Source organism: Pteropus medius, unplaced genomic scaffold (assembly GCF_902729225.1).
Source record: "Pteropus medius unplaced genomic scaffold, Ma_sr-lr_union100, whole genome shotgun sequence".
Taxonomy (NCBI): domain Eukaryota; kingdom Metazoa; phylum Chordata; class Mammalia; order Chiroptera; family Pteropodidae; genus Pteropus; species Pteropus medius.
The window spans coordinates 15,068,324-15,095,273 of NW_024354503.1; the positions used below are offsets into that span (position 1 = coordinate 15,068,324).

A 26,950-nucleotide genomic window follows, 5' to 3' on the forward strand; every position below is an offset into this window, starting at 1 on the left:
GTGCCCAGGGAAACCCTAGGCAGAGTAGGGCAAGAGAGTCACTAGCAAAGAGTAGGACATCACAAGAACTGGGAATACTCAAGAATGGGGAGAGCAGCAGCAGATCATTAATAGATAAGTTAGGCTATACCAGTAAAATAGTTTTATTTAATTTTAAAATAGCCATTGATGTGAAAATTTCCCAAAGCTGGGAGTAACAGTCTAGAGCCAGGGTTGGGAGGGAGTTAGGCCTCACCTAGAGCCCAACTTGAGGCCCCTGAGTCCCACCCTCTACTCCCTTCCAGAGGGAGGAAGGAAACAGCTGAAGAGAGCCCTGAGTCAACCCTCTCCCTCATCCCTGAGGGCCCACTGTGCCAGGCCCCCTGAAGGCAACAGCTTGTGCAAAGGATTTAGGAGGAGAGAGAAACAGGCGGAAAATACAGGTTAACAGAAAATAGAAATTAAAGGTTAATAATCCCAATGACCACCTCCCCTCCTCCCGCCAAAAAAAAAAAAAATCATGGATATGAAAGGTGGTTGGAGGATGAACACTGATGTAATATACCCCTCAGCTCCCCAGAAGAGCCCAATTTGGTCTGGGCTGATCTGAAGAAAGGTCTTAAGCCTCGGCTGTATGTTACCTTTGGAGAATAAATATTCCAAAAAGAAAAGGGAAAAATCCATGAGGCAAACTGGTGCCAGTCACAGTCAATGCAGCTGAAAAGCCTGGTACGTCCCACTGCCTGGCCCTACCAGCACAGGGAATTGAGCTGTGCAGGCCTGGAGGGAGGAAAGTTCAAGGGCGTAGGCTGGGTAGGGGACCCTGAGCTGCAAGGGTAGGGGCCTCCATGCAGTCCCAGTGCAGCAGTGACAGGAAGGCAAGCAGGAACCCTAGTTGAGCAGGTTGCCCTGCTCCTGGGCCTGGGTCAGGCTGTCCTTGCGGTGCAGGTGGTGCACCCCCATCCTCTTAGGGCTGCGCTGGGGACGACTGGAGCTGGGGAGTGCCCAGGCCCTGCCCTCCATGTGGGAAGTGCCAGGCCCTTTCTCCGTGCCACTATCACTGGGCAGCAGGCTCTGTTGTTCTTCCTCAGGGCTGATGGGCAGGTTCAGCTCTTCCTCTTCCTCCTCCCTGGGAGGGCCAGAGTCAGGTTCTGTTGGCAGCAAAAGCCCTCTCTCAGGTGGGGAAGAAGGTGCCAGAACCTCCTCATCTCTGTCAGTAGGACTAAGAGCAAAATGATGCTGCAGCTCGAGGAGTGCATCACGTCCAAAGGCTGTGCGCTGGGCCACAGTGGCCGGTGGTGGAGTACGGTCCACAAATGCCCGCTGCCAGCTGGCCAGCAGGTCCTCCTCAGAGCTGGCAGAGCTGGTTGGGGCACTGAGTGATGGGGGGGCTGGAGTGGGCTGGTGGTGAGGTGAGGCCTGGGCTGAGGCAGGGCTGCTGGGCACTGGGCTGGAGTGGGCCCGCTCACTCCCCTCCTCTACCAGGCTCAGGGAAATGGCCTGGCGGGTAGCATAAGTGCAGTTGGGCAGGGGGCTGTTTCGGGGGATTCGAACCTTATCCTCAGAGAACTCTATTACCTTGCGGCCAGGATATAGTGGGTGTGGTGGAGATGGGGTCGGGTAGGGGCTCAGCTTTTCAAAGGCTGGCAGGGGCAGCTCCTCCTCTGGGGAGCCCCCAGCAGTGCTCAGAGAGTGGCACTCCCCATTGGGTTGGGAGGTTGGACTTCCAGGGACTGGGGGACTAGCTGGGTCACCTAGGGCACTCCCACTCATGTCTACATGCACAAAGACATCCTCAGCCAAAGGGCGCCCAGGACTGCCTGACTGGGCTGAATTGAGCAGGAGAGACTCTGGCTTCTCCAACACTCGAGCAATGATAGAGGTGGGTACCACAGCCCCTGGTGCCAGGCTGGGGGCAGGGCTTGGGCTGGCAGCCTCTTGATCACTGTGCAGATGTTTCCGAACCATGTCCTGTAACTCACAGGGCAGCTGGGGTAAAGAAGCAGGAGAAGGGAAGAAAGACATGAATGATCTCAACCTAAGATAGCTTGACCCATGGCAAAAATCATGGCTACACATACAAGTACTACTGTGTGCTCAGCACTTTGTTATCGCCTGTGCTTTTATAGCACGCCAAAGTCTATCCTCATTTCACAGATAAATTGAGGCTAAGTAGGGATAAAATAACCTGAAGCTTTTGAATAACACAACCAGGATCTGAACCTAGAACTGATGCTAAGGCCGATGTGCTCTCAAACTTGATCTCTCCCATCTTAGCAGTAGCTTCTGCCCAATCAGATATAAGTTTGAGAATCTGGACTGACTGGCAGCCTTGGGAATAACTCCTCTCCTTTGTAGGCCCTATCAACCTTGGATTGGGCCTGAGGCTCTGGCGTCTATAGAGTTTGCCCCTTGGAATAAAGGGATTAGTATTATGGCTGATAGCTCTGGCCGCCCATTCATTTTTGCATAGGATCCTAAAATTGAGTTCCTCTCTCCTTGTCGCTGTTCCAAAAATACTAACAGAGCCAGCCCCCAGCCCTAGTGATGGGCCCCTGACAGCACACAGGACACCAACCAGTGGCTGAGCTGACTGGCTTGAGAGGAGACATGCAGGTGAGGGGAAGGCAAAGCAGAAAGAGGTAGTTAAAGGCAGGAGGATGGAAAGAGATGTAGAAACTAGAGTTACAGGAGTCCTAAAAAAGCTAGACTGGCATTGCCAAGGAGGGTGCTGTACTCACATCAGCGAACTTATGATTACGGAAGTGGGATTTGTTGCATTTGAGCAGCTGCACAGCTAGATTGCAGTCCAGCCGGTACCGCTCCTGCAGATACAGATGTGGTTCAGAGCCCAGGCTGCTCAAGGGAGCAGGGCTGAGCCAGGACGAAAACAGCCACCAGCGAGGAAGGCCCCCTAGGTTCACATACATTGAGCTCCTCCAGCTTGTTGATGGTGTTCTTGGCATCCAGCAGTTTGTTGGTCAGCTCCACAATTTCCCAATCCAGTGTCTTCCTATCTATCTCAGCCTTCTTAATCTGAGGCACAAGACTTTTGGTGAACACAGCCTACACCCCAGCCAGCCCTTCCTCCCTTGCCCCTCCTCCCAGCCCAGAAATACAGGAAGCCACAGGTGCTAGGGCAGCCAAGGCGGACGGAACAGAAACAGACAATGGACAGACAGAAGACTAGACACCTCTCCTGTTCTCCAGGCTAACTGTAGGGTGGAGGTTTTCTGAGCATGACCTGTTGCCACTTGGGCCCAGGACAGAGGCGCTATGAGAGCTGCCCATGCCTTGAGGGAAGTAGAGGGGCTCTATGCACCAGGCAAGGCAGCTGGTATCTGAGAGGTAATAACTGTGCAAACCCAGGCACTGAAGTCTATGTATGTAATTATTTCCAGGATCAGGCTAGAAAGATGGAAGAGTGGGCTGGGTGGCAGCTGGGTGAGTCTGTGAGATTATCTAGTTGAGCAGGGAGGGAGCTGCAGGCTCAAAAGCAGCCTTCTGCTCTTTAGCTCATGGGCTGGATATACGGCTCCTCCTCCCCCACCAATGGCTTGGGCTTGCTGCCACTGCAGAATAGAGGCTGTGAGTGTTCAGTGGTGACATCAATCAGTACCTCTGCCTGAGCCAAGTGCAGCCTTCCCAGCTGTCCCCCAGGAAGGAGGTACGGACCACTGAACAGGCCTCATATGAGGAAGAGGAAGGGAGTGGGCAGAGGGAAATGACCAGGGCCCCAGCAACCCAAGATCTCAGCTGAGGAGGCGGCCAGGGCAAGGGAGAAAACACAAACTCAGACGCAACTGCAAAAATCCAGCTGTGGCTAAGAGAGGCCTGAGAGGAGAGTGCGGCAGCAACGGTGGCAGCATGAGGGGAAGACGAGGAGAGAAGAGAAACAGTGTGAGCATTAAGACAGTCCTGACTTGCATAGCACACTGCGGTCCCCTCCCCACCACTGCCTCCTCCCTCCTCCCCAAGCCCCAAGGCAAAACAGCATTCCCTTAGCAAGTCCTAGCCCCCTGCTATGCCGTGAGCACAGTGCCTGCCAAACTGCCCTCCTGGACAGATTACCAGCGTGTGCAGCTTGTCCTCCAGCTCCTGGTTGGTCCTCTGGGAAGCTGTGTAGCTGTTCTGCAGCCTGTAGAGAATACACAGCAGACCCTGAGTCAAGACCCTGTTCTTCAGATCCTGATCAGAATCTTTGGTATAGAATCTTGAGCAAATCATTCTCCCAGAATTTCAGTTTTCTCATCAGAATTAGATGATCTCTGAAGCCTCTTCCAGCTAACCACCTATGAACAAGGAGATATGTGCATGTGTACCCTGGCCCCTCATTCCCATACCTACGGAACTTGTCCTTAAACTTGTCCAGCTCCTCACGGCTCTGGCCCAGCTCCAGCTCCAGACAATCCTGCCCGATTTCCAGCTCACGCTCAAGGGCCTCGGTGCGCCTGGTGGCTGAGGCCAGACGTCTGCGAAGCTCCTCATTCTCCTGCTGCAACAGCCTGGCAGAGTGAGGGGTCAAGGGCGGAGGGGTATCAGGGATAGAAGAGCCAGCCCTGGGCTCAGGGCCGGGCTCAGGAAAGAAAGAGTAGGGATGACATGAGAACAGGCAACTCGGGGCAGGGGACTCCTTGAGACTCAGCCTGAGTCTGGGGCAGCATACTCCATAGGCCTGAGGGCCCTGAGAACATAGCCTGGCTTGGAGAGTGCGGGGAGGCAGAGAGGATGGTAGAGGGCAGTCCAACCCCCACCCTCATTAGAGAAGAATGAGAAGACAGAATTGGGTGGGGGTACAATTCCCAGTCTATCTCTGGTTACAGCCCAAGCCAGCCGGCCACCAAGCCCCTCAGCTCCAGTTTCCCCACTGCACAATCAGGCTACTCCATTATTAATCTCTTGGAAATCCAGCCCAGCACTGCCCTCCTCTCCAGAGGCCTCACATGGCCAACAGAAAGGGCTACAGGGAGGCAGATGGCACAGGAGAGCCAGGAGCCAGAGAAAGACTCGCTGGCAAGAGCAGGCCCTCAGAGCCATCCACTCCTTGGTTCCAGGTTCTCTTGGAGGCCATGGAACAAAAGCTCTTATTCCAGAAGGAATATTCACAATATCGAGCCTCCTCCCAGAGTCCTTAAAACACTCAACCCAACCTTTATTTCTACTTCATCCAAAGAAAAGCCCAACTGTACCAATAGCCTTGCCTGGAGCTAAGAGGGACAGAGTTGAGACAGGGCAGGCTCTCGGGCAGCAGATACTCACTTCATCCTCTCTGCGTCAGTCAGGGGCCCCTGGGCACAAAAGAACAGAAGCTTGAGGCTCAGCTCTGGACCACTGGCCTCCTGCTTGGCCCACCCTCCAAAGAGCCCTGGAAAGGGCTGTGTCTGAAACCCAAAGACTCTCACAGCCAGAATGGGCTGAAGAGCCCTGTAAAGATGGAATCAAGCCAATAATGCCCAGATAAGCCTAGATTACTCCATCCCAGGCCAACTAGAAGATCCAAGAACCCCTTCCAACCCTCACCCTTATGCACACCAGCTCCAATCCCTCTCTTAAGCCTAGAGCCAATTGCAAGTAAGTTCTATTACATATGCTACCTCTTCCAGGGATTAAGAGGCTATCAGCTGTTCAGAGGGATCCTAGTGACCCCTGCAGACATGGCAGAGACCTTCCAGAGAAGTGAAGAAATCAGGCTGAGCTACATAGTAGGGTTCCAAGTTCTGACAATCAGGCAGACTCAGGCCCTTATAGGGGCTCGGGAGGAACAAGTATATGGGTGAAGGAGAGCCTCTGGGCTAATCCTGAGAGGACTGAAGTGTCTTGTCTTGCTTTTACCCTCTTGCCCCACTCTCCCAAACCCCCTACGATGGCCATGGTCCAAGAGTCAGAACTCAGCCAGACACAAAGCAGAGCAGGCACATGCTATGGCAAGAGGAGAATGTCAAAGAGCCCATTCCCAATGGAGCTGACTGCTTCAAATGCCAGTCAGGGGCAGGAAAATGAGGTGGGTGGCCACACCACGGACTTTGAAGCCACTGACACCGGGATTTGATCCCTTTCTACCACACGCTGGTTATGTTGACCTTGCTGAGCCTTAGTGTCCTCATCTAAGAAACCAGGGCAAGGTCCTTTGGCTGGTACCTAGCACAACACCTGGTCTTTTAATTTAATATTCCCTGAACTGAAATGGGATAAGTCACAGCATTTCTGCCCTGAATCTGACCAAAGTGGCCACAGTATTCCTGATGAGCAGCATGTGCTAACTATCTCTCAAGCTCTGAACCACAGTGGAAATACGGTAGCAAGGACAATAATTTACCACAATACTTGTTTCTTCCCATTAGTAAGCTTAATGAGGGAGGATAACCAATTTGGAGAATGATTTGCAATTGACTGAAGGCCTCCTAAAAACCTCACGCATGCTTCCTAGCAGTAAGAATGTATTTCACAAATGTTAGCCAAACAAAGCAAAGCTGGAGGAAGAGCTAGATTTCTGGGGATTGAGGAACAGCTAGTCTGATGGAAGTAGCTGGGCTATAGGGGATACAGGTTGAATGGCTCTCCTCCACTAGTGGAGGACCAGAGTCCCAACCTCCAGCAGGTTAGGACCCCTATCTGGTGGGCTGCCTCTTGAAGGAAGGACAAAACTGCATGCGTGGGATCCTTTCTGCTGAATTATGAAGATTCTGGGGCTCTGTGACATATGGACATGTGCTCACAGCTGCCTACATTGCTCCCACTAGCAATACTGGAGCTAGGAGACCCCAGACACTATTAGCAATGCCAACTCTCACCCCAACTCGGGGTGAGAAGACCCCTCAGGTGGGAGAAGTTGGCTAGTCACCCAGCCTCAGGGGCCCGCCTCTGCCAGTCAGGGTGAAGGTACTGGTCTTGCTGACCTCCTGCTCGAGCCGGGATCCAGAAACTTCCGGCCGCAACTCCCGATGCTCAGGTGGTGCCTTACGGTAGGGTTTCTTAGTAGGGGCTGCACTGGTCATTCTGGGAGGTGAGGGCTCCTTGACCTGCTGAGGGGAAGCAAGGAAGGAGGCAGCTCAGAAATGAAGGAAAGAGGCCTCTGGACTGAGGGAAAAAGGATGGTAAAAGAGGACACATGTAGGAGCCGCCAGGCAGGAAGAGAGGCATTGCCGGGGTCACTAGAAGGGCTGGACTCTGGTGTGTCGGTGCCCATGGAATCAGGAGAGTGCTGGAGGGGGGCATGGGTCCAATGGGAACAGAGAGGTGTGAAAGGCAGAGCCTAGGCACCAGGAAGAGTGGACTGTGCCTGGGAAGTGGGCAGAGAGTCTGAAGGGCAGCCCACCACTCTCCTTTGGGTTCAGAAGAAGGCCTCAGAGGGAAAACTGCTCTCTATGCACCAGCTTCCTCAAGTCTAAGTTGGGGTGAGAATAGCATCAATTTCATAGGATGTCATAAAGATTATGTAAAGCACTAAGAACAATACCTGGCACTTAGGAAATGTCCAATAAATATTAGCTTAAAAAAACTCTAAACAGAAAAAAAAGGTTTGAGGATGTTCACCCAACCCAGGATCCTCAGTGGGGAGGTCTCCAAGATCAATAGAGCCCTGAAGGCCAAGTCCCTCTACCACTCTTCACCAGCCCCCAACCGAGAGGGCTACCTGCCTGCCCCCTCACCTATCAGCCTCCCCAGAAAAGAGCCATGTAGGGGGCACAGGCCTCACAGGGACATACCGTCTGTTTGTCGGCAGCTCACTCTGTTCCGCTGTCCGGGAATTAGCCCTCAGCTCTCCGCATCCCACGGCCCCTCCACTTCCTCTAGCCAACAGATCCTGAAACCGGAGAAGAGAAGAAAGTGGAGACCAGGTGTCAGCCGCCTCTCTGTCAGTGCCAAAGGCCAGCCTGCCCAGTCTGGGACCTGGAAGCTCCCCCTCCCGCCTCAGGAAGAATCAGGCAGAAAAGCCATGGAACAGGAGGTCTGAGGGAAAAGAGGTAGAAGTGGGAAAGGACTGGAAACACTGGATTCCTACCTTTCTCCATGAAAGCACTGTCACATGTATCTGTACGTGTTCATGCTCTCAGCTTACTCACAACCCAATTCTGAAATAGCTCTGGGTCCTATCCTGTCCCTCTCCTGACCCACAACTGTCCTGTGCATCTCCCAGGCCTTTCAGAGTCTGGAAACAACTAAGCGATTTGGACAACATGGGCTGCAGAAGAGAACAGCAGGAAAAAACCTAGTAGAGACGTTAAGAATATGCTGGGGAAAAAGCTCCTAGCAACGTTTCCAGAAGGATCCCAAAGACTACCTCTGTGTACAATGGTGGTAAACAGACTTTGTGATGAGGAGGGGTAGGTCAAGGAGAGAAAATCTGAAAAGGCAGTTTAGAGCAATGATAGTTCTCAAATAGAGTGATTTTGGTCCCTCCTCCCCCTTCTTTATCTGGCAAATGTCTGAAGACATTTCTGGTTATCACAATGGAAGTGGGTGCTATTAGCATCTAGTGGGTAGAGGCCAGGGCTGCTGCTAAATGTCCTATAATGCACAGGACAGCCGACACGACAAAGAATTATCAGCACACAGTGCTGACAGTATGAAGGTTGAGAAACCCTGGTGTAGAAAACCCAAGTCTGGAAACACCTGAGTTCCCAGCTCAGTGATGCTTTTGATCCACCATGTGGTCCTTTCTTACTAGATAAGCCTGTTTCTCATCTGCATGAGGTGGCTGGACTGAGTGACCTGTGCAGTCCCCTCAAGGTTCCTGGGGTTCCAAACTCTGCCCCCACCTGTAATAAGCTGGGCTGCAGCATGGGGGCAGCAGCCACCACAGGGACCAATGGAGGCAGTAACCTTAGGTGGCCTTCTAGGCATAAACAATCTTCCTGCTGCCATCTACCCAAACAGAACTGGGGGCTGAGGGAAGCCTTGCGGGCTAAAGCGTGTGTTCCTGCTGTTGGGACATGCCCTGGCCATGACTCCTGTCACATTCCAACAGGGCCTGAGGCAAGAAGAATGGTGAGCGGGTAGGGAGGGTGGGGAAGCAGGAGTGGCCTCCCTGCTCTGTCTGGGCAGCCTGGTCTCTGGCTTGGGGTTCTGGGGGAGCTGGAGCGTGACAGCAGGCACGAGCCACCAACCTCCACCCCTCTGACGGTGAGGTAGAACGTGTCCCCACAGGGCACAAGCAGCATGCTATGTCGGGCTGACTCCCTGCGCAGGAATCCGGGCGGGCCTGAAAGGACAGTACATTCCTGGGGTGTGGGGAGCAAACAAGTCACCCCCACGGGTTCCCCAGGGCTACCCCTCCAGAGGGCCCTAAGGTGAGAGCTCCTATAGCCTGGGGGAGAGGCACAGAAAGTTCCAAGCCAGCCTGGGTACCTAGGCTGATACTCAGAGGATATGAGTAGGAAGTTGTATATGAGTTGGAAAAGAGGGTAGAGTCAGAGACACAGGAGTAGGCATTACAGGTAGCCGAGATTTTACAAAACTCAGGGAAGGTTCCTGAGTGGGGCCTCAGAAGCCAGGCCCCAGCTCCCTTCCCTATCTGATCCCGTCAGCTGAGTAGCCCCATTCTTCCTGCAGGCCCCTTTGTAGTCCCCTCTATTCTCAGCTGCTTCTTTTCTTCCTTATCCATTTCCTGCTGATGCCCGCACTGTCCTCTAGGCACCAGGACACGTGTATGGGTGGTGTGTGAACAGGGAAGACACTGACATGCCCAGGTATCTGGTAATTCTACCCGTAAGGAGAGCAGCCTCACTCCATGCCCACAGCCATATATCTAGTTGCCACACATTCTTCAGCTCATCCTGTCTCATCCTGACCTCAATTCCCAACTCACCGGCTCCATAGTACATATTCCCAGGACTTCTACAGCCACATAGTCTGGCTTGTTGAAGGGGCAGACAGTGTGGATGTGGCTGGCAGTGAAATGGGGAGAAATGCAGACACAGACTCTCTGGGATGAATGGTAGGGGGATGGGTAGGTTCTCTCTCCCAGCCAGAACCTAGTCTTTTCACACATGTCAGTCACAGGGCGGGGAACCATTCCCAACTGGGTTAGCAGAAGGCAATGCCTACTAGGGAAACAGTCTTCCAGGGAGTCTGCAGTGTCCCCAAGGCAAGTCCACAAGGGAGAGTCTGTGCCACTCCCTGCCCGTGTCCGTAAATACCAGTGCATGTCAGGGCCCTCACTCAAGCTTCTGAGATCTGCTAAGTGCCACAGATAAGGCCCACAGGGGCCCACAATTCCAGCACTGAAGAGGAACACAATGGGCCTGACGGGCCGCTATTCCTGACGGGAAGCGCTACAGGGAAAGACAGACCCAAAGGTGAAAATAATGCCAGGTACAGTGGAGAACAAAACAAGCAGCAGCTGGACACCAGGCCCACAAGCTGGGAAAAGATGACAGGCAGCAGAGCAGTCTCTCCAAGAAGCCCAGCTACCAGGTGCAGCCTCTACTAGCCACATCTCCTTCACCCAGAGGTGCCCAAGTGGACTTGGAGTGTTTCAGCCCCAGGAGGATACCTAATCCTGTGTCGAGAAAAGGAAGCATCCAGGGAAAACAGCTGGACAGCTCAAAATGGGCTATGGGCCTTGATGAGCAAGCAAACAGTCTCTGGGGCCTCTTGATGCCAAGCCAGTTCCAGGGCACTTCCAAGAAGATGATCTTCTGGAAGGTCTAGAAATTAACAGGGAAGAATCACACTCCCAAACTATCTGAGCTTCAAGGTATTGGGGGCTGCTGATCAAGGATGTGGAGCTACCAGATCACATGCTGGGTTTGTACTACAAGAACAGCTGTGCTATGGGGAAAGGCTGAGGACTAGGATAAAACCTCTGGCTGACCCAGTCTGGTCTGAGGCTTCTCAGGCTGGCCCTGCAGGCACTGTTGAGAGAGACACCCAGAGCAGCAGTAAGTCCTCTCCATCTCAAGGGAGGTGGATGGGAAGAAAAAGCAGCTCTCCTCACCCGTCACTGCCCCACCACCAACTCCGCCTCCTCCTTCCTCTTCTGCGCAGTATTCATTCTTCACTTACTCAAAATCATTTTGGAAGAGAGACTCAACCCGGTATCTGCTGAGGTGGAGAGGGAGGTGATAGCTTCCAAATTGCCATGTTGTAATTTGCCAGTCATTGCAGGCCGCCTGTTGCCGCCTGCCCTGTATTAAATACCTTCTCCCTGATTACAGCCCACTGGGCATGATTCACTGCCTCCAGAGAACAAAGTCTGCTTTCATTATAAATGGGACTCACACACACAGTGAACCTGCACTGTGAACCCACTGAACAGCTGAACGGAGTATAGACAGAAACAGATATATGGAGAAATGTGTGCCAGAAGTAGGCTGAACAGTATCCTTTAATCAAAAGACTCAAAATTTGCCAAGTATCACTCTTTAACCAGAAGATAGGACTCATGTCTGCTCCCTTTTGTGAATATGGAGTATGTATACGTGACCAGGACTTCCATTGTGGCAGGGATCACCGCTGCTGGAGATAGAGTGGGATAAGGAGAAACCTCCTCAAAATCCTGACTCTCTCTAAACTTCTCTCCCTACTCTTGCTCCCAGAAAACACCCACAGGCGGCAACAGCAAAAAGGTTCAAGCCCAAGAGCTAAGGATGCCCTCTCACTTCCTTATGCCATCTTTTCTGCAGGTCTCCCCAAGGCACAAGACAAAGTCAAAGATGCAGGAGAGGGATAGGTCCAAGAATCCTCTGAAGGCTCAGAGGCCACTTCAACACAGGCCCAGCAGAGGGAGACTGGACTGAATCCAAAATGGGTGTGGCTCTTTGGATTTTCAAACTTCTGCCTTCCCAGACTGGACGTCTCTTCCAGCTCCCAAGTTCTGCACTATGACCTCACTCCACTGTTCCACCACCCAGTTCAGTTGCCTTGCCCTAGAAAAACCCAACTGCCTCTTTCGCTTCACATGTCACCCATGTTCTCTTCAAGAAATTATGGCTCCAACAGTTCACCTGGGCTCAGACCATTTCCGAACCTAGTATGTCTTTCTGCTCACTGAATCAGCTGTCACTGAATCAACCAAGTGGGGGACCCTGAGGGGACAATAAACCCAATCTTCTCAATCATGAAGGGACCACACACCACCACCAAAATCATTAAAGCTCTTCGTAATTCACCCCCCAAAAAAGTCAAAAGAATCAAGCAGCAATCATTACTGCTTTTAAAAGGAAAGGAAAACCAGTCCTTCTTCAGAATACTCCAGCTGTGTTGTAGGCTGCCTTAATTCCTTTATAACCCAGCAGGATATAAATAATAAAAATAAATACAGGCCATTCCTAAATCCCCTCATCAACTGCTAAAACATGGATGTCTGATCACATGGAGACTAGTGTCTCCCCTGCAGGAACTGTCCTTAGCTATGAGCCGTGCATGTACAGTGTCTGAACTCTGTAAGCCTGGAGGAAGCTGCGCCTTTGGAGGCAAGTTACATTCCTGCCATACAAGTCCAGCTGCTTCTCAAGCCTCTGAAATCCAGGCTCTGCCTCCGAGGTCCAAGAAACAGAAACCACAACCCTGCAAGAGCCAGCCCTCTAACTAGGTAACCAGGCAGGGGCCCTGGGGATTGCCCAGGAAGGCCCCCACCACCATTAATATAGCCCCTCTCAGTGAAAAGCAGAACAGTCCTCCAGCACAGTGAGCCAATCCTTCCAGAGCTGGTGGGGTTCGGCCTTCCCCACGCCGACCCCCATGCGCCCCTCCTACTTGCCACCAGCCCTGTTTCCAGCATGCAGCTGTTCCTGAGATATGTGAGCAAAGCCCTTAGCAATCCTGGGCGCGTGGCAGGCAAGCAGCCAGCAGCTCACGGGGTGGGGCCTGCTCTGGGCTGATGACTAGGCTGGAAGATGCCAGTCTGTGCCCAGACCAGTCCTGTTGCCCCTCCGACAGCATGCCTGCCACCCCTCTGGGCAAGTACAACCTCACCCTCTTGGGACAAGCTTCCTGTGGCCCTGACCTGGCCTTTTGCCTACTCTAAGTGAAACAGACTAACAGGTTTTAAAAGCCAAAAGAGGTGGATATTATTCTTCCACAAAGTAATCCTGAGGACTCAGAACTAGTGCTGGTGACCTTGAGTACTTATCTGGTTCCCCACCTGAGCAAACACCTCAAGTCTATCACCTAACCTCATCCAAGCAAATATCTGACAAGAACAAAGGGGCTGAAGCCTACTGATGATGATCCAAGAAAACCAAACCTCCCCCAACATAAATTAAGGGCGAAAATATCCTCATAATCGTAACCAGCACTTGACATTAGTCCCCATGCCCTCTTCTAAGGAAGGGCAAAGTGAGGGGTGGTCCTGAACTAGCCTCCACTCGAGACTCCTTTAGCTTTCCTGATTAGAGTTAAGCCACAAACCCTCCAGCTTGCTAACTCCCTATTCAGGGTCCCTGAACATCTGAGCAGCACCTACTGGCTCACACATTTACACGCTCCCACCCCATGCTTGTAAGCATCCCCCTGCCTTTTCCCTCCTAGCCCAAGGATACAGAACCTACTTTGAAGGCCTGTAGGTTTCAAGTTTCCCTATCCAGCTTACCCCATACTGCACTGCCTCCGGAGGCTAGAGACACAGAACGTCTGTCTAGAGTTACCTGTGAAGAACACCAGGGAGCTCCAAGTAATCAGCCTTCCTGTTATCGCCAGAGCCCCCTTCTCCTTTCTAAGCCTGGAGGGAAAAGGGAGTTTGGTGGGAGCATCTCCATGGCGGGCTGTTCACCAGTTTCCCAATCTGAGGTCAGGGCCTCTCCTAGACTCACTATGGAGTCCAAAGCCAGGTCCTGCCCCCTTGAGCTAAGGCACCCTACCAAGCCCTTCTCGGCTAAAGTTCACCTGAAGTTCCAGACGTGGAAGGCGGTAGGGGGCCAAACTCCACTCACTCCACCTCCCTGAGTAATAGTCACCAATAGGAGCTAAATCTTAGGTGGGCTCCAGTTTTCAGTTTAAGTAACTTCGCTCTTCTGCCCAGGGAATTTCCCATGACCAGGCCAAGGTTTTCCTCAACCTCCTTTACCCCAAGGAGAACCTTGCAGCTAGCTGATCCTAAATTATCATACTGGGGTGACAATGATGGGGACACCATTCAATTTTCCCCTCTTGAAAAAAGGAGGAAACTATTCAGTCTAGAAGAAAATTCCCATCTGTCTCTGAGGAATGAAAAAGAAACAGCATGCTGAGGGATATTCTCAAACTCTGTGATGCTAAAAGCAGATTAAACAGAAACTCTGCCCAAATCTATTTTAAGAAAGAACTGGGAGATGTGGTACTGACTGAGGGGAGGCCAAGCGCAGCAGCGGACTGGCAGGTGAGCAGGTGGCCATGCACAGGAAACTCTCCTCTCCTGGTTATGAAGGGGGCACATCCCCATTCACAGCAAGGAGACTGGGAAGATGGAGGGAACACAGTAGTAAGGACTACAGAGCAGAGGAGATGGCATGAAGCAACAAGCGAGGAGGAGGAGGCAGCCAGGATGGAGACAGGAAGAGAGGACAGAAGCACTGCTGGTGGTACTCTCAGGGCAGGTTAGCTGGCCCAGGTCAGACTCACAGGGTTAGTGTCTTCTCCCCAGCCAGTCAGCTTTCCTGGTTAGCATGGTTAGCAACAGACTCATGGCAGACACCCTCATGGCAGACACTCTCCAGGCACTCCATACAAACAGACAGCTTGGTTTGTGAGCAGCCCAACTCCGGAGCTGCAAAGAGAGAACAGAAGGAATGCCAAGCTGCAGGTGCCCGAGGTACACGCTGCATTCTCCTGACAGGGAAAACTCCCCCAGACTTACCACTAGATAGATCCTCAGAGGTTTTCTCCCATCCAGAGATCATGCCAGGTAGAAGTGGAGCACTCCCCCTGCCACCCAGTGAGTCCAGCTCACTAACCCCAGGTAACGAGGCTCTCTAGTTGGTCAACAGAAAGAGAGGTCAGCTGTTGTGGAAGGGTTGCTGCCACCAGGGGGGCAGCTCCCATCTTGCCTATCCCCTAAACACTGCTGTCAGGCTACACCAGAGTCCTGAAAGCTGGGTTCTAAGAACAAAGCCACCCACAACTGCAGCTGCCACCCATCCCATGCCTGTGCCAGCAGAGTCTACCCCGCCACCTCCCACAGGCTCCGAGGAAAGGGACTGAGAACTGGCCCAGGGATCAGAGGCTGCAACAAGAGCTGCAATCAAAACCACAGTACAATAGGGCAGTGTGTGACCCGGCTCAGTGTTGGGCCAGTCAAGGGAAAGGGTAGCACACTAGCATCTTTCAGTTTCTGAAAGGACCAAGGGGATGACTCTTCCCAGGGAGCTGGCCTCAGAGGAACCCAGAGAGCAAGGATAAAGGCTATGCTATAGTCAGGCTCCCCAGACTCCAACAGAGACTAGTCCACCCTCTCAGAATGAGCAATGCCCAGAAAGGCTGGCATTCCCATCACAACAAGCCCAGGGAACAGCAGAAAACATTCTTTCCTGAAGCCTCCAGAACTACCCTAAGAGAAGTAACACATCCTGGCTTACAGAGCTCAAGGTAAATGCAACCACAGCAGTGGAGCCCCACAAGAAGTGACCCCTAGGACAGCAGGATAGGAAAGCTACATCAAATATATCAGCAAACACTGCTGTGCTTAGTGGAGAAGAGCAACATGTTCTGAGAGAAAAAACAGAGAGGGATTCCCCCTTCTGTCTGGAAAATCCTGCAGATGATTAAATGACTCGGGGTAGAAAGGGGAGAAGAGTGACTACCCTGACCCCACAAAATATGGGCCTGGCCCTTGTCCCAAGCCCAGGTTAATGATTGATGCGGGCAGAAAAGCCTCTAATTGGCTTCCCAATTGCCTACTCACTGGGTTCTCCATATTGCTCTGACAACAGCCCTGGAGCTCAAAAGGTCAAGGCCTGAGGGTGAGGTAACCATCTACAAAAGAAAAAGAACTCTTCAGGTAGGCTCTGACGTCTTCCTTGGACTGATAAGAAAGCATGAACATCATGGACAGGCTATCTTTAGAATCCCCACCCATAAAAATTTTTTTTTAAATAATAAAAAAATACCAGCTGGGTCTGAAGTGGAGAAAGACACGTGAGATGGAAGAGCTGATGCCCACATCACACTTATATCCATCCTGATTCCCACTCAAGGGCACTCCTGCTGGACAATTTCAGCTTGGAATAATAAACAATCCCTCAGAGATAAACGAGGCCACTGTGGTGGGAACCTGTAGTAAAGCCTCTCCATCCCTCCCCAAAAGCCAGCCCCAGCGGAGCCCCCCAAGCTGGGAAGGAGGCTACAACTGGGCTCCTCAAAGGCTCCAACAGGGAGTAGTCAACCCTAAGTAACTTGTTAAGTGAACAGGGCAAGCTGAAGCACAGTCTGTGTTATTACTGAGTTTTGTTTATTTTACAGGTAATACATGATGAGGACTGTCTAGAAGGACACAAAAATGATTAGGATACATAATAAATGGTTAGCAGTTGTTAAAACTGTTAGACAGTTCACTGTCTTTGGAAAAAGGGCTTAGACTAAGCAGCGGTCTTTTTATTTTTCTGTATTAGTATTTTACACAAGGATATATGTTTGTAATAAAAACATACAAGCCCTAGACGAACAGACAAAAACCCTCCATTTGCACTGTGCTTTACCATTCTGGAAGCACTTTCCCTTCCATTACACGTCCTTTGATCCTCGTAGCCTAGTGAGGCCCATAGAACAAGTGGAGTTCTCCCATTTTGAAGTGACAGAGAAGACAAGTGACTTGCCCAAGACCACAGACAGAACTGGGACAGATCCCTCTGATTCTAATTCCAGTACACACATGGAAAACTGTCTTCTCTAGGGAGCCACAGAAAAGCCACAACAATTCTGCCATGTTCTTTATGGATTCCAAATGTCACTGAGAGCAAACAGTTGGCACTTTCGAGATAGCAACTAACAAAGCGGTCCCACTCTTCTACTCATGGCCAGTCCAGAAGACCCAGTCCCTCTGAAGCCTAAAAGTACACAATCCAATCCAGTCCAGCTGGCTCACCCAACCTCCTCTCAAATTTGCTTAACATACAATGCAGCTTACCACTCCTGCCATACAGTGAAGACATGCCACACTACAATGTGCACAAAGAAGGAGGAACACCCAGGGAAAAACTACTCCACGCACTCATCTCTAGCTATTGGTTTCATCTTTTTGACAGTTTAGGCATTAAAAAGGTTGTAGTAAGTCCAGGCTGTGAGCTTGGAACACACCTAGATAAGACTAGTGATACAACCAGGAAAGCAAGCAGGTTAGAAGCAATAAAAGAAGCTTAATGAATAATAAAGAGGATGCCAGCAGCCAAAGACTTTTTAGAAATGCTAATTCAGCAAGAAAATATACCTGTGTTTCACCTCCTCTTTTAACTTTAACCCTATCCTGCTGGCTTAGGGGCATGTTGTGAACATAAAGCTGAAAAGGGAGAGAGCTGATGCCAAGCACCTGGAAAATTATTTAACATTAACTCAACCCTGAAAAATAATTAGTAATGCTACTGTTAATACCATCACTTTTTGTCTATGCAGAACCTTCCTTCTTAAGCTTTCAAAAGGTTTTGCCAGATAGATCCTATCTGCGTTAGTCTCCATGAAGAAGGACTGGGTGGGGTCACACAGTAACCAGGAGAGCTCAGCAACTACTATGTAGGGCCTAGATACTCAGATTTCAGTAAAAGACCCTGGCCCTAAGAAGCTTCAGAGATAGAAGACCTTGCCCCTTGCAGGAGATACAAAGGTTAATGGCCACCTGCATTGATGTGAGGTGAGTACTTTGAAGACACAGAGGAGAGGGTGCCTGGTTGGGGCAGGGGTTTAAGGTCCAGACAGAAGGCTGCCCTCCTGAGAATTCAGACATATCTTTCTCATTTGATTGTAAATTCACACTGAAGTACCACCTGGCATTATACAATTAAAAGGTCTAGACTTCTGGAAACAACTTCCTTTGGTTTCCGTTGGGAACTGGTGAACTAAGAACTACCCCCGTTAACTATACTAAAAATAAACAAGCAAAGAAAGGACGGTAAGTCTCAGCTACCAGCCCCATTTCTGGGGAGTATCCGAGTTAACCCTGTTCTGTGGCACAAGAAGATCATCAAAGCCCTAAGAAAACTGGGGCCAAAGTGTCTGGCTTCCTCAATGCCTAGATGTGTTCCACCAGTTTCATCCAACACTTTCAGTTCATAAAACACCAGAAGACATGGATCCTCAAACACCCCATCTAGTCATCCACAGCCTTAAATACATTACAAATCCACCATCTACCCGCCCCCACCTGTACCCACCAAGATCACTACCAATCCTATGTGCATGTCATGATATGTCAGAGAAGTCATTACAATACAAGAATGCAGAGAAGCATCAACAATCTTATTTTGCACAGGCTAGTCACTGACAATGGCCCCAATTTCACCTTTTTTATTGCTTCATCACAAGAAAAGAGACTCTCTCAATTTTACTCCCACCTCAAAAATGCTCCTGACTACCTGGCAGAAAGCAAAAGGCTTATTCTAGCTTGAGTAAAACGAAATCTTTTCTTATACATTAGTTTCCCAAATATTTACTGAGAATCTTTCATATGCCAGGCACTACGCTATATGCTGTAAACTCATTATCTCTAATGCTCAATACTCCTGCAAAAAAGATGTCACCCTCACTTTATAAGGGACAAGATCAAGAATCCTACTGGTTAAGCAACTTGCCCAAAGTCTCACAGCTGGTAAGTGGCAGAGTCTCCCTGATTTAAACCAGGTTTGCCTAGCTCCAAAATCAAACTCTACTATACTGCTCACCCCACTCCCAACTCCCAGTCTTCCCTAGTCCCATACCCCTACCCTGTGATCAGGGAGGGTCTCTCCTCTACAGTGGGTCAGCTCAGTGAAAGAGATGGACAAATAAACAGAGAACTCACCATACAACATGGTAAGTGCCAGATGGAGGTTCAAAAAAGTGGTGGGGGGACCAAGAGAAGAAACAGAGTCTACGGCCATGCCACCCTGAACGAGCCCGACCCCGTCTGATCTCGGAAGCTAAGCAGGGTTGGGCCTGGTTAGTACTTGGATGGGAGACCACCTAGGAAGACCATGTGCTGTAGACATAAAAACTAAGGGATTATAAACTGACAAGGTCCTTGCAATCTGTGAGGTCAACCAAGGGTTGCCTCGCCTTAAAAAAAAAAAAAGAAAAGGAAAGCAGGGAAGTCTTCTCACAGGAGGTAACAGAAGAGCTGTGTCTTAGGGGAATGAGCAGAGTTTCAGAGAAAGGGTGAGCATTATGGAGAGAGTAGAATGCACACCAAAGAAGAATAAAGTAATTGGATAGCCTAACAAGTTCAGAAACAGCAGCACATTTAGGAGCAATGAAGAAAAGAAACATGAAGTGGAATGGCAGCAACTGAGGCTAGAGGATTGGAAGGTAGATTAAAGTGGGGAGAGAATGCCCACCACACTTCATTCTGTATGCACCACAGCTTTATAAGGCACCTATGATGTGCCCTGCACTATCCTAAATGGGAGAATACAGTAGTGAATAAGACAGTCCCTCTTCTAAGGGCACTTATAGTCTTATAAGAATTAGACAAGTAAATAGGCAATTACACTAAAGCTTAAGTATTAAAACAGAAGCAAGTACAAAAGAAGGGCACTAAAGAGGGGTGGGATCCCAAAGGAAGGAACATTTAAACTGAGATTGGAAGAACAAAAAGGAAGAATGCATTCCGGACAGCAGGACCAGTACTTGCAGATGCCCAGAAGCTAGAGAGAATGAGGTAAATTCGGAGTACTGTTAAGAGGCTGAATCCAGGTTGAGAAATGAAGGCCCAGGATACCCAGAGGTCCTTGGCACCCAAAATGTGGTAGTAAGGATGTGAAGGGATTAGATTCAAAGACAATACATGAATAAGGGGTGTTATAAGGAGAAACTGATTTAGACAACAAAAAGAAAACAGTAAAAAGGGGAGACTCAACTCAAAATCCATCGCACTTCACCCTGCAGTTTAATCATTTGCTACAATGTAACCTGAATCCAGAAAGTCTAAGGACTTCTACCAAAACACAAAGGTGTACTATATGGAGATAACACGTTTCAGCATGCTGCTTGCAACACAAGTCAAGATAAAGTACACTGTCCTGAGATATGTGGCTCTTAAGGAAATGGAGGAGGGGAACAGAGGCTGACAGATGCTATCTCTCAAAATCATATGTGCCACAACAAATAGAAAAGTTCATCACAGGGCTGGGTCAGAATTCCTAGGGAAATCCCTAATTCCTGAACCCCCAATTTCCTGAAATCTGGTTACACACCAGGCACGTGCCTACTCTGATGGCAAGGTAGAGAGTCATTTACTGAAGAAAAAGATGGGGCCTGAGGGCAAGTTAAATAGACAGGGCATGACTCAGAAGGAGGGGAAGAGTGAGTCTTAAATACAGGGCAAAGGAAAGCCAAGGGATCAAACCTTGGGCACACCTCTGCCCCAAGGCTGCACAAAGGCCTCCTGCCTGGCTAAAAGGAAAGTCTTGAGTCCTGAGCCAGGCTCAGCAACACAAGCTTCAGCAGAAGCTTTTGTTTTCCATTTTCCTCTTACGCTGTGGGGAGGGAAATGCTTAAAATGCCATGTATTATTTTTCTCCTGTGTAGTTTGCTACTTACTATTTTTAAAAGAAAGATGCATCTAGACTGTCCGTGAATTTACACTACAGCTACTTCAACTGCTCAAGTCAGTAATCAGTCAGAAATGAGCTTTATATTTACATCTACATTAACACCCATATACACACCCCTTTAAGCCATGCTTAGAGTGGATCCTAATGTCAGTCTCTCACCAAACCCAGGCCCAAGGTTTTCCAAAGGCGAAGCTGAATCATGAAGAGAGCCTAGATTTGGCTCGCATGGCACAGAGGGCTCTGTCACCACAATCCCAACATCAGTTATTATTTCTGAGAGAAAAGAGAGAGCTGTGATGAGGGGCTCAGCTCCTAAAACATTTTTTAAATAACCAAAAAATTTACTACAATATGCATATACAAACAAAAAAACAAACAAAAAAGAAAAGAGATACAAACTGCCACTAGACATATTTAAAAATTATCTTCTTACCAAATCCAAAAAAAAGCTCAATTGCCAAAGCCTGACTGCCTGCATTCAAATCCCAGATTTGCCACTTACTGGGTGGGTGACCTTGAGCAAATTACTTAACCACTCTGCACCTCTATTTACTCATCTGTAAAATGGGGATAATAGTATCTACTTCACAAGGTTGTTATGAAAATTAGTTAATACATTTAAAGCACTCACAACAGTGCAGGCACATAAAATATGCTCAAGAAGCATTATTATTATTATTGCCACTCAACAGCAAAGAAAATAATTGCAGCTGCAAACAGGAAATCATTGGCACTATAACATCACTTTAAATAGATCGAGGATATTTTCACTATATGCAGTATATACTATCTAAAAGCTGTGCCTCATCTCTCTAACTTCATGACAGCAGCCCAAACCAGTACAAGTCCTCCATAGAGAGACACCAGGTTTGATCATGAAGCCAAAATTAGTGCCAAGATCTGACTAGCATAACAAATACATATTGAGGTTCAGATACTGTTCTAAATATATTAATGTGTTAACTTATTGAACCTTCACAACAACCCAACTGTTATGTCCAGGAGGGCCCTATTCCTACTCCGTCAAGAGAGGGTCACATCTCTTCCCTTTGAAAAGTTGGAACAACCTCAGTCTGCCCAGCCTTCTAGGCCTCACCACTGAAGACTGAGGGTGCCTGGGCCCCTCAGCCCCCACGCCTATTACTCCTTCAGAGCCCAAGGTAACTCTACTAGTAACAGGTAAGCCAATCTCCTTTCTTATTGATACGGGGGCCACTTACTCTGCCTTACTGAATTTGCAGGTCCTGCCTGCCCCTCTCAAATCTCCTCTGTGGGGGTTGATAGTCTTGTCTCCAAGCCTTTAGCCACATCCTCCTTAAATTGTCTCTTACTCGTAACACCTTTCAGTCACTCATTCCTAGTCTATTTCCTACCAATCATCTACTTCCTCTTCTGCTTCCCTGCAGAGCTTTCTCACTACCACCAATCTTGAGCATTCTCTCAATCTCATCCATTCTCTCCTCAATAAATCCAACCCCACATTAGCCAAGGACTGTTGGTTCTGCCTTTCCCTCTCTTCCTCAGCATATTCTGACCTCCCCATTTCCCTCACCAAACGGGACCACATTCAAATGACCTTTTCGTATCAAAAAGAAAAAGGCTCCATTTTCCTTGAAAGGACAGATACTCTCCTTGGAAGTTACTCCAAAGCACAGGCTAATCAAGCTTCTACTCTCTTCCACACCTATGCCCAATCCTTTGCAAAGGTAGCACATCCCTCCATACCAGTAATAGGACCCACTACCCTTCATAACCCTTTGATTTCCAAGACTCCCCTTTGTTTCACAAGAACTGGTAGCAATATATCTGCAGGACACCTACCCTCCAGTCTATACAATCAGACAGTCACAATCCAACTATCCGATGAACACTGAACTCAACGGATAGACTACCAAGTCTCTCCAGAGGTTAATGGCCTCTTTCTACAACCTGTCTGCTTCATAGGTTACCCTAAAGTCCTTGCAACCTCTTACAACTGTTCCATATTCCACCTTCTTTCCTTGGATTATGACTGTCTCTGCAGTTCCCCAACACTTTCATTGCAGACCTACTAATCTCCTTCACATATATCCCCCTTGATTGGAGCTGCTATAGCTACAACTCTTATGGCCTGAAGTTCCGAGCCTCAGAGAGGACACACTGGAACAATCTATTCTCTTATTCATTTGTTATCCATACATGTTTCTACTTGTATACCTGACAAAGGGGTCTTCTTTCTATGCAGGACTAGCACTTATCTCTGCCTTCCAACCAACTGGACTGGAACTTGTACTTTCTCTCTAAATATAGATAATAGCCCCCAATAACCAGACCTTACCAATTTCCCTCATACACTACATAAAACATAAAAGGGTTATTCAGGTCATCCCACTGTTGGTTACACTGGGGGTCACTACTGGACTAAGCATAGACATTGGGGGACTTGCCACTGCTCTATCCTATTTCGAAGCATTGTCCAATGATCTCCAAGAAAGCCTAGGTGAGACTGTAAAAAGTAGAATTCAATTACAGGATCAAACTGACTTCCTAGCAGCTGTCATCTTACAAACCAGACGAGGGCTAGATTTATTGACAGCCAAAAAAGGAGGTCTCTGCTTCTTTCTAGAGGAAGAATGTTGTTTTTATGTTAACTAATCAGGACTAGTAAGAGATGCAGCTAAAAAGCTAAAGGACAAGGCCAACAAGATAAGAGCACCAAGCAAATTCTTGGGACACCTGGCTAAAAACCATCTGGGTTACCTGGCTCTTACCCTTCATAGGGCCCCAAACCTTTTCTCATTTTGGCCTTTGGGCCTTGCATACTGCGCCAGATTTCTTCCCTCTTCCAAGATCGTTTACACGTGTTTACCAACCAGACTATAGCGGAAGTCATGCTACTTCACTCCACACCACACTATCAAGCCCTCCAGCCAACTGAACCTACCAGTTAATGCCACATTCCAGTCAACTATCCACTACTAAACCCTTTTTCAACAGATCCCACCACCCCTATTCAGCAGGAAGCAGCTACAGAAGACCAAGTCACCATCCCTATTCCATAAAACAAAAAGCCTGAAATCTTAGGTCCAGAAGGGTCCTTTCCCTACCACCGTAGTGTGGGAACCTGACTTCTCCCTTACCTTCGTGTGGAAACCAGACCTTGCATCCAGGTTGGCAATGCTACATGCTCACCTCTTACCTCATTGAGCTCTCCCTCCCTTCCCCGCCAATTTACCCACCCAAAATATTCCCACCAAAAGGCCTGCCTCAAGACCCATATAAGTTTCAGGTCCCCTCATATCGGGATTAATGCCATCTTCGGCTCAGCCAGTCTGTCACTCTGCTACAATAAATCTTGCTTGACCCCTTCGGCCTTGTGCGTTCCTCCTTCAGCGAATCTAACACCTATGAGATAGGTACTCTTACCAAACTCATTTGATGAGGAAAGCTGAGGCACAGAGAGCTATGTAATTTCTAACGGTCACAGCTACAAACAGCAAAGCCAGGATATGAACTAGGTAGTCTGGCTCCAGAGTCAGTGCTCTTAACCTCTATGTGCACTCACCACACTGTCTTTGGTCATCATAATTCCCAAGGGGGCATCCAAAAATTGTCTTCAGAAATAAAAGGTTACTAAGCTTCTAGAAATGGAGTCACAACTAAATAGCATGAGTTCTTCAGGTATCTGAAGTTATTGAAATTGGCCTAGTAACAGTGATTTGGGTTGGTCTACCTGGAGTCAGACTTTTTTCTGGCAGAGAGGGGGTGGAAGCAGGGAGCAGGTGACAGTTATTGAGATGTCCTAGATCAAACCAGACCTCCCAGTCCAATCATGAAGAAGATGCCGGCCTTGCAACAGGCTTCAATAAAAAGCCTGCTCCCAACTCTGGTTTGGGCATAACCATAGGGCATCAAAGGAAGTGAGGACAATATTCACTACACTCTGTGTGGCTCCAGACCTCTTCCTTTTTCTCCAACCCCAAGTCCACTATCTCTGAAGCCATATTTAGTTTGGCTAGTGAAATTGATTTTTTTTTAACGTAGTTTGATGGAGAGAACACAAAAGAGAAGTAAGCTACCAGAAGAGAAAGGCACAAGTTATACAGTCCTTTCATCACCAGACTGTAAAGTAGCTCTCAAATATCAGGGGTCTCCGGAACAGAGAATAATGTAATAAACATTCCCAGACCTTTACACCAGTCAACTTGACCTCTTACTATAAACTGATCTGTTTTTCATTTCCATAATCCCAACCAGCCTTTCCCCCTCCTCTGACTCCACTACCCACCAAATCCACATCCCCAAAAGAACACTAAGGAGCCTTTCTCTAATTCAGGCAGGATGTCAAACTGAAGATGTGATGGGGAGATTAAAGAAGATACAGTAAGCATGTAGAAAACTGCTTGTGACAGGGCTCTGTTAACCAGTATTACAGGAAATGTTGGAGGGGCTTCTTTAAGAAGAAAAAACAACAAAAAAAAATGAATAAAAAATGGCAATAACTACATATCAACAATTACTTTAAATGTAAATGGATTAAATGCTCCAATCAAAAGATAGGGTGGCGAATAGATAAGAAAACAAGATCTTCACATATGCTGCCTACAAGAGAGTTTAAAATCGAAAGACACACACAGACTAAAAGTAAAGGGATGGGAAAAGATATTTCATAAAGATGGAAATGAAGAAAAGAAGTTGGGGTAGCAATACTTACATCAAAAAGACTTTAAAATAAAGCCTACAAGGCTAAATACCCACTTCCGGGTATTTATCGAAGAAACCCAAAACATGACTTCGAAGGGACATGGGAATCCCGTTACGTTCATTGAAACATTATTTACAATAGTCAAGACCTGGGAGCTACCTGGGTATCCATCAATGGATGAATGGATAAAGAAGAGGTGGTACAAATACGCAATAGAATATTACTCAGCCATAAAAAAGGATGAAATCTTGCCATTTGTAACAACATAAACGGACCCAGAGGGTATTGTGCTGAGTGGAGTAAGTCAGAGAAAGACAAATGGCATATAATTTCACTTACATGTGGAAGCTAAGGAACAAAACAAACAAAACAGAAACAAACTCAGATAAAAAAAATTTTTCGATGGTTGCCAGATGGGAGGGCGGGTGAAAACGAGAAAGGAATTAAGTACAAATTGGTAGTTACAAAATAGTTATGTGAATGTAAAGTACAGCATAAGGAATATAGTCAGTACTACTGTAATAACTATGTACAGTGTCAGTGGGGTACTAGATTTATCAGGATGATCACTTTGTTATCCAAGTGTGTAATCACCATGTTGTACACCTGAAACTAATAAAATAATGTATGCCAACTGTAATTTTAAAATCATTTTTAAAAAAAGAGCACCCTCCTCATATTAAACGATTCTCAGCATCATTGGAAGCCCATGCATTCTGCTTCCAGGGAGCATGCCAGCCTGTCAGGGGAGGACACCTTACCCGCTCCGGGGTTGGGTTTGGGCAAGTCGCTACCTCTTCTTTCCAAGCAGGCACTGTGACTCTTCCAGTCCCTGGGGACCCAGAATCTTCAGCTGAAATTGGGGCAGATGCTGCTAAGGAACTATGGAAAGGCTGATCTAAGTCTGGAAGAGGGTCATTTGACTAGTTTTAGTTCCTTCCTTACCAAACCTGCCCAGAATCCTCCAGGTTTCTCTTTCCCCCTGCCCCAATATGCTCCTCCATGGAAAAGACCCCATTCCTCTCACACCGGCCTGCTACAGTCGGGCCTCCATCACAAGCTTCAGAAATTTCCCTCCAATCCGTGACTCTGCTTCTCCAGAGTTTGCAGACCTACTTCTGGTTTCCCCGCCCTGGACCCTTCCCCCTCTCCCAGGGCTGCCACTGGATCCTAGGGCCCCTCCCTTCCTTCCCAATCTCCCTTTTTTCTGCCTCCAACCTTCTACCACTCTGTTTCCTCTTCTCAACCCTGGAGCTAGTCCCTCCTCTGCCCCTACTCAGTGCTGGTGTCCCCCACCCCAGCCCGCCGCAACTCTAGCCTCAAGGGCTGACTACTCCAATCCCACAACAAACTTTCCACCGCTGCCCGATGCTTTCAGGCCGCCATCTTGGCGCGGGGCATGCCGGGTAGTGGCCACGGCCTCGGGAATCCCCACGCTCTAGGCGCCGTGCGTCACCGGGGCGTGGCAATGGGGCGTGGCCTCAGGCTGGGCCCTTGGTGACCGAGAAAGATGCGGACATCCTAAGAGCGGGGTTTGGAGGCCTGGCCACTGGGGAAGGAAGGAGGTGTAGGAATACGGCAATAGCGGGAAGAATGGGGAAAGATTCTGGTACTCTGGATAAAAAGGGGGGTG

General features: G+C 48.8%; 1 protein-coding gene and 1 non-coding gene across 22 annotated transcripts; one reads left to right on the forward strand and one right to left on the reverse strand.

The window, feature by feature from the left end:
• Nucleotides 1-119: 119 nt before the first annotated feature.
• Nucleotides 120-26,746, reverse strand: TJAP1 (tight junction associated protein 1). 21 transcript variants are annotated; one of them, XM_039854451.1, is made up of 13 exons: nt 26,670-26,746; nt 26,079-26,170; nt 15,800-15,870; nt 14,756-14,870; nt 14,521-14,665; nt 7,686-7,783; nt 6,876-7,001; nt 5,239-5,267; nt 4,323-4,484; nt 4,051-4,117; nt 2,908-3,015; nt 2,721-2,804; nt 120-1,968 (listed from the first exon to the last, which is right to left on the reverse strand). In XM_039854451.1, the coding sequence occupies exons 7-13, from the start codon at nt 6,972-6,974 to the stop codon at nt 871-873; spliced, it is 1,647 nt and encodes a 548-aa protein (XP_039710385.1). In that variant the 5' UTR covers nt 6,975-7,001; nt 7,686-7,783; nt 14,521-14,665; nt 14,756-14,870; nt 15,800-15,870; nt 26,079-26,170; nt 26,670-26,746; the 3' UTR covers nt 120-870. The 21 variants fall into 21 exon arrangements, with proteins under 21 accessions (XP_039710385.1, XP_039710389.1, XP_039710393.1 ...); XM_039854455.1 differs by having other exon boundaries at nt 26,079-26,221; nt 26,670-26,722; XM_039854459.1 differs by lacking the exon at nt 26,670-26,746 and adding an exon at nt 26,263-26,523.
• Nucleotides 18,951-19,069, forward strand: LOC120596361 (5S ribosomal RNA). The gene has a single exon (XR_005651142.1). It is a non-coding gene; the product is annotated as a 5S ribosomal RNA (ribosomal RNA).
• Nucleotides 26,747-26,950: the final 204 nt, after the last annotated feature.